Source organism: Lytechinus pictus, chromosome 7 (assembly GCF_037042905.1).
Source record: "Lytechinus pictus isolate F3 Inbred chromosome 7, Lp3.0, whole genome shotgun sequence".
NCBI classification, from domain to species: domain Eukaryota; kingdom Metazoa; phylum Echinodermata; class Echinoidea; order Temnopleuroida; family Toxopneustidae; genus Lytechinus; species Lytechinus pictus.
Window position 1 is genome coordinate 1725562 of NC_087251.1, and position 7680 is coordinate 1733241.

At 36.0% G+C, this 7680-nt stretch overlaps 1 protein-coding gene across 7 annotated transcripts in view; it reads left to right on the top strand.

Moving 5' to 3' along the window:
* The window catches only part of LOC129265172 (atlastin-2-like), a 30104-nt gene extending 25188 nt beyond the window's left edge, over nucleotides 1-4916 (top strand). For all 7 annotated transcript variants that reach the window (XM_064101578.1, XM_064101574.1, XM_064101577.1 and 4 more), the window contains exon 12: nucleotides 334-4916. In XM_064101578.1, the coding sequence (XP_063957648.1) occupies nucleotides 334-420 (87 nt within the window). In that variant the 3' untranslated portion in view covers nucleotides 421-4916. The remainder of the gene's footprint in view (nucleotides 1-333) is intronic.
* Nucleotides 4917-7680: the final 2764 nt, after the last annotated feature.

Consider the following 7680-nt stretch of genomic DNA (forward strand, 5'->3'; position numbering starts at 1 on the left):
TACCTTCCTCATCATTAGGCTTTATATTTATTATTACTGTTAAGTGGTATTGATTGTTATTGTTTATTACCATTGTACATTATTTTTATTCATTAATTTAGTTATTGAAGAAAAAAAATCATCGTGGTCTGAAATGATTGCATTAATCAGAGATGCCAGTCTTGAGGCTTTTGCCTGATTTCAGGCTCTAACAACTTATCATTTAAGGCTTTTTCAGGCTTTATATTGTACAGTACATATGGGCTTTTCAGGCTCAGTGAGTAAAACTGACTGGCATCCCTGATTAATATTATTAATAATATTTGTGCATTACATTTTCCCCCTATTTCACAGGTGTATGGCCCCCTATACAAATATGTAACAGCTAATAAAGCAAGTACCAAACCAAGAGGAACTCAAGCCGAGAAAAAGACCAAATAAAACTTTCAACAAGCCATATGCTCTTTCTTTAAACACTCTTCTGTTTGGATGTTCAAATCAGCTTTGCTCCTCAAGGAAATGACAGCAACTTATTACTTTACACTATGTTGATGCATCACTTAAAAGCTGAAGGAATGTGACACTGTCTTCATGATAATGATGACAGATATACAATGAAATGACTAGATTGGAACATATTAGGTGGATATGAAAGTACTTGGATCACTACTGAATGATTGTGGAACATGTGGGACTACAACATCAGAAGTGAAGGAGATGACAGTACTTGGGTGATACACCGATATGATAATCAAGGACTGAACTGAATTAATTGCTTCTCCATGAATATATGTATGGATGGTGCAACGTCAATGGATCTTTTCAGTGCGTTATTAACAACATGTCTGTGATTACAAGACTAATCCATGAACATATGTGCTTGTGACCTTACTATGACTTCTCAATTTGCAATATCTGGGAGATGACAAGTTTGATACAGCAAGCAACTGAAATTAAAAGTTATGAGTGGATAGTTCTCTATTTGTTTGCTGCTGAAAAAATACCAAATGTCATTTTGTGTTGTTTGTGTACTTTCTGTGCTTTTGTTTTATTTTTGATCAAGTCAATAATTAATTGACTTTGCATCTCACCATTTCAAATGCAATTATTAGGAATAGAATATGAAATTAATGAAAGGTATAAAAACAAATTCACATTGACTGCAACATTTGATTTTAGATAATTTCTAGTCGAGGTAACAATGATTCATGTCTATGAATGTCACTCAATATTGATGAAAATAAAGTCATAATTTATTTCTTTATTATCATGCATCAGCAATGATTTCTGAAAGATGCAACTGTTGTAACTGCTTGCACATTCATTCTGAGAACTTTGCACAAAATGCACATGAATGATGTAGGACCTCGATGTTGTAAGAAAATTTGATTTTTTTTTGTAATTTTCCCTATTTGAATCACATCCTTCCAACCTCTGCAAACTTGCTTTGCCTAGTGAAAACTGAGGAATACAAAGAAACAAATAGTTTAAAGGGATTGAATGAATAACTGATCAATAATAGCATAATGTGATCATTGAATGTAGTAATCTTAAGCTGCCATTCATCTCCAGTCAATGTACAATTATCCAGACCAGTGTAGTATTACAACTACAATTTATATTATTTCCAAGATTTTCATTGGGCAAGTATAGCCATCATTTGCATTGATATGTTTGATAATATATTACCTCTTGAGCATAGATATATACTTAATAATATCTGTATGAATTATTCAGAAAAGAGATTATTTCCTCTTTCCCCTGCCCCCATAGCAAAATGCATGAGTATTCATTCTGGAATCAGGGATAAAGCCAGTGGTTTGTTAGATTTCATAAAGTTTGGAATTTGATACGGAATATGATGATGACAAGTCTACTTATGGTACCCAATGATTACTTGACCCGGTTATATATTATGCAGATGTCAGTGTCGTGGATATGGTGTATTGATTTCTTTCTTTAACTTTCGTTCAAATATTTTAGTCAAGATAGTTTTATTTTCAAAATTAGTTTAAAGTTTTTTCATTTTCTTCAGGATAAATTGAAGGATAAGTTTCATGCAATATCCTGAATTCTAGCTTGATGATATTTTGTCTTGAAGGTCTCAGTTTACTAAAATTTGTGTGTACATAGATCACGCCATGGAAATTAGAGAATCAGACCACATTCTTCATTCACATTTTCATAGTGCATAGGAAATAACAGGGTGATGGGTGACTTTACTCTTTGCTAGCCCCTAACAAAAATAAAAGAATTGCCCCAAGACTGAAAAAGAAAGGGGCTATTTCAAATAATCACTGAATTTCAATCCTGTAAGGTACTCAAGTGGAAAGGGGGATATATTTTAAACTGACAAAGTTCAACTTACATGACTTTACAAAGAAACTGTACTACTGGAAATGAAAGAGAATCTTTGTTGTGTTTTATTAATCTTAAGATGATACATTCCTTAGATAATGTAAATCAATTTTTATCATTACCTGGTCTACATATATAGTTAATAATTTAAAATATGATTCATTCCTTCGAGAGGTTAACAATCTTTAAAATCTCATTTAATAATCTGTTTGAGTTGATTAAACACCACTGGGTCCTTTTTAATGCTTTTGAGTTTGGCAAATATTTATTTTTGATTGATCCTTATTAGTATGAAAAATCACATTTAAATGAATCTTTATTGTAAACCATTCTCATTATCATCCAAGTAGCTTTCTTCTTTCATTTAGATCTCAATATTACATTAAAAACAAATGTTTAAAATATTCATTTATGCCTATTGAAAATGACTCCCATCAGCTCTCTTTTCATATTAAAGATATCTATTTAAAAAAATTGGTCAAATGAAGACCTTTTTTATTTTTGGGAGTGAATTCACACTGTATGCTATGTCAATATTACTTATTTTATCAGTCTAATATATTTGGTTACGGTGTTGCAATAAAATTGCATGTCATGAATGTGAAAATATATATGGTCTAGAAAGTGTGATCAATCGAACAGATCACTAAACATATTATGGAAGAAAGCAAGAATCATATATACTGAACAAATTGTGTGTTTTTTTCTTGCCAACCAGTGCTATGATTAAAAATGTCAATGACTGGATATCTGCATTCAGACAAAGATTTTTTTTTTTTACTGCAGCTCAGGATTTGTCATCATTGTTGCTTTTGTGGAGATGTTTACAGTATTTTTGGCTGTGAATAGCTTCAATATTGAAAGATCATTATTTTGGGATAGTTCTTCACCTTTCTCTCTATATAATTCCCCTTCATGCCCCATTTTTCCAACCTTACATGAGCAGATCTTGTGAAAGAGCAATATGAATCACTACTTTATTGAATGTAACATTTGGTCTTTGTGTGTAAAATACATCATTAATCGATATAGTACAAGATAGTATAAACAGTGAAAACCTGTGTGTTGAGACATTGATGCAGAAATACATGTGTGTCAGTGTGTAATACCTCGGTCACATTTGCTCTACGGCGGCCTGCAGCGAGTCGAAAACAGCTGTTTTATTCAAACCACCTACAGTATAGCTGGTACAAAAACATGTTAAAACGGCTGTTTTCGACTCGCAGTATGGCCACCGTAAAGTAAATGTGACCGAGGTATTCGACATTGGTATACAAATGGCACCAATGTCAATGCTTTTAAGACACTAGTGTTCAGTGGCACCTGTGTATACCGGTACTAATATTGGTGTACAATGACATGTGTGAAGACCACACGAAGGAGGTATGTGGACATAATCATTAATGTATGCTCTTGATTCAATAAGAAATTGTATTCAAGGATCACTTAGCCAGGTTTTCATGTACATGTGCTTCTATTCTAAGTGGAGTTCAGCAGCTATGGATATGTGGGTGAAATCTATACTTTTCAGATGGATGTAAACCAACTTGCCCAACTTCACCTTTGTATTCCTTCTAATCATTAGGACCCAGTTTCATACATCATGTCATTGATAGCAGATGCTAGAAATTCACCTGCCCCTGTCCAGTCAAATTATATTAGTTTCAGTAGCTGTTAGCAATGACTTGTAACTAATGAGGTCTATTACACTGGGCCAGTATTTATATAATTACAAATAATTGATAACTGATTTGTAATTTACCCATACACTTGTGGTGTGGAGATTCAAGCTTGAAACGTATTGGGGGGGGGGGGGTTGATGTACTGTGTCATTCTCCCCCCCCCCCCATTTGAATAGAGTGATTTCATGAATTTCTACTCTTGAACCCATGACTTTCACACATTATCTTGATGGTAAAAGGTTACCCACTGCAAGAATGTAATATAGAAAAAAGTACAATTTGGTGTCATTCATTTTTTAATGAAATCCTTTCTACTGCACTTTATACATGTGACTTTCCACATTCAGTTTTGTACCAGTGATGAAACAGATTATATACAAGTCGGTCACTTCTCCATATTAAGCATCCCATTTTCTGTCTGAAAATGATTTATACTTTTTCCTTAAAAAAAAAAAACCCATTAATTTTATGACACATTCCATAGAGGGCTAATGTTGGAAACAATTGTGTTTGTTTGTTTGTAGTAATAATGATTTTTCAGAGCATATTTTAATGCTTAGCCAAAACTGAAAAAAAATGAATTTATAACTTGTAGAAGTGCATCAAAAATGGTAATAATAATGTTGCCCCAATTCTATAAATATACTGTTACTTACATGATGTGGGTGTATTAAAAAATATATATGTTTAATATGCTATATGTTGTCATTGATGTGACTTTATAATAAGATTATATGGATGAAGTGGGGGGAAAACAGTTCATAAAACTTTATCATGAACATTTGGATGTGGAGTATAAAAATGTCAATTGGTCATTGTTTTATTATGAAGCTTTCAATCAACTAAAAACAAACCTGAATTCATTGTCTATGAATAATAAACCATTACAAATTCAAATGGGGTTTCTTGCTTCTTAACTTATGATTGTGTATCTTTGTGAAGTAATTTTAAGGGTGTGTTAAGGGGGGGGGGTCCTGGGGTAGGGGGCATACCCCCTACAAAAAAAGCTGTTCTTACAAGAAAAAAAAATCAGCAGCTTCATTGGATGAGTAAATTAATTCTATATTGATTTGGTTTGACTCACACTAAAATGTATTGTATTAATGCAATGGGGAAAATATAAATCATTTTCTAGTGAGGAGGGGGGGGGGGAGCTAATTGAGTTTGATAACATGCATTTCCAAAGGGTGAGCATTAATCAGATTATGACATTTACAAAAAAATATATATATAATTGGAGGTGACAACTCTGATAGCATAGCTTTGTAGCCAGCACTGGCGAATCCAGGGGGGGGGGGGCACACCCAGCCCGTGCTCCCCTTTTGAGAGACGCAATTAAAATTTGTATTGTAAAAATGCCGTTAAAACTTAAAGTGTGCCCCCTCCCTTTCTAAAAGTGAAGGCCTTTTTTTTCTTTTCTTTTTTGCTTGTCAAATTTTATCGTGGACGAAATCCCCTTAATTTTGGTTGAAATTCTTTTTTATTTGTATTTGTTTTTTTGCTTGTCAAAGTTTTCCTCGGGGAAAACGTGCCCCCCCCCCCCCCCTTTCCAAAAATCCTGGATCTGCCCCTGGTACTGCATGGTAGCCAGTGTACCATACAAAATAAACAACAGGAGAGATAACTGAGATAATTGAGACTAATTTAAAGTACATGTATGCGTGCCATCTGTTCTATGTTTATATTCACACTATTATACACGTAGGTTTAGTCAGAATACTGTCGGGGCAGGTTTCTGCACTTAACACCACTCTGGTTTCTGTAAGGTGCGTTGATATGTTTTTAATGTGGATATAATGGCCAATAATGCTTATTTCATTTTTGCAATTTATTTGTGGTAAAAATAATAGCTAAAGTGAAAATAGGAATGGACAGGGAGTGGGCGCGTCGTACGTGGTCTAGTGGTTCTGACTCTCGCCTTTCAAACAGAGGGTCGTGGGTTCAAATCCTAGCCGTGGTGTACGTGTTGCATATGCACTCAACCCAGGTGAGGTAAATGGTACTGGCAGGAAATAATTCCTCTAAAAGCTGTGTGCACCTGAATCGGTAGCCTATCTTAGCCGGGTATAGCAGCTAGGGCCCGCTGGGCCCAGTTTTCGAAACTGAAGTGGATACCCTGGGGAAATATGCTGATATTAGTTCCCTAGGCAATTGATTATAAACAAATGAAAATTGTCCCTAATTCTGAGGGGGAAAAGGACCTTTTGGGGACTTTGCTGCCCGGCTGTGCTGATTCGAAAGGTATACTTGCCCTCCATCCCTTCTTCCCCCTTCGCAACCGACCACCCCCCCCCCCCCCCCCGCCCCAAAGAAGGACCTCTTCCCAGAGGCCGATGCATTGGATATAATACTGTGGCGTAACCGAGCTCTGTTGGGGTAGCGTTCTGCCGTCTCGCAGTCTCTAGAACCCGGTCCACGCTGTTCTTCACTCATTCAATTGTTTTGGGGGGCAGATTCTCTCACAAAAGTCTATTGTATAACGTGGTACACTCTCTTCCTCTCAGACCTCTCTGAAATACATCGAATCAAGCACTATAACACTCACCTTATAAAGAAAGCACAGTGGAAAGATCTAGTGTACGGTGTAAGTCTTAGTTTAATATCGGGAGCTACTATTTACAACTGCACGTCATCACAGCTCCGAGCGAACTGACGTACTTTTCCATACCAAGTATCACAACATAAAAATATCGCCCTCTACGATCAACTATGAAATACATCTTAAACGTATAACTCATTATGCTACACAGCCCCTCCCCAAGTCTGGGCTGTCCTCGGACCAGGTATATTAACAACAAAGCATAAAAAATGAATTTCTTTAAATGTTATCTCGCTCTTCCCAAGAACAGAAGTATAGAAAACATTAAAACATCGTTAAAAATATACAGGTATATACATTGGCATAGTACATAAAGGAAGTACCGTTCTTACATTAACAACCAAAATAATCTATATACAGAAATAGATAGAAAGAGTAAAGAGAGTAGCATTGAGATCAGGAAAATGTCAAGATGAGAATTACATAAGAAAGGTTAGAAAATAGGAAAAGGAAAACATGGAAGCAACAAAAAATAAAGCATACATCAAGGCATAAAACAACATTTTGAATACAAAATCAAATGCATCAGAGTCTTTTACTGTTTCTGGCACAAAGTTATAGCGAAAGTTATGTCCAATATCTATTCTGCGGATTGAAGTGCTAGAGGATTTCTTCTTGGGGGTTTCTTCAAGGCGCATGTCTAGAACTACTTTTCATCATCTCGATCTCTCTCTATAAAGACTTCTTTGGAGGCCAAGGCGTTACCCTGTCGTAACAATCAGCGGATGTGCATCCAACGCAATTCCTTCGAACTATCTATCTGAAGACCAACATCACATACCAGGTTACATTCCGACCTTGGTCACACTCCTACTTCCTGTAGAGTATGTCTTGCTTCATCTCTAGCTGTGCATCCTCCAATAGGACTTCTCCACACTAGACTTTGAAGCCACCGTTGACCAATCGGGCCGGTCGACTGACTGATGCTCTGCTTCCAAGATCTACCTGATCGAAGGTTCTTTCTGTTGGTATCTGCTCATTGCTGATGTCAAGTTCCACGGTAACCACCCTTGCCTCTGCAAAGATCCAACCAAGTGCCCGATGATCCGTCTTGATCTCCGC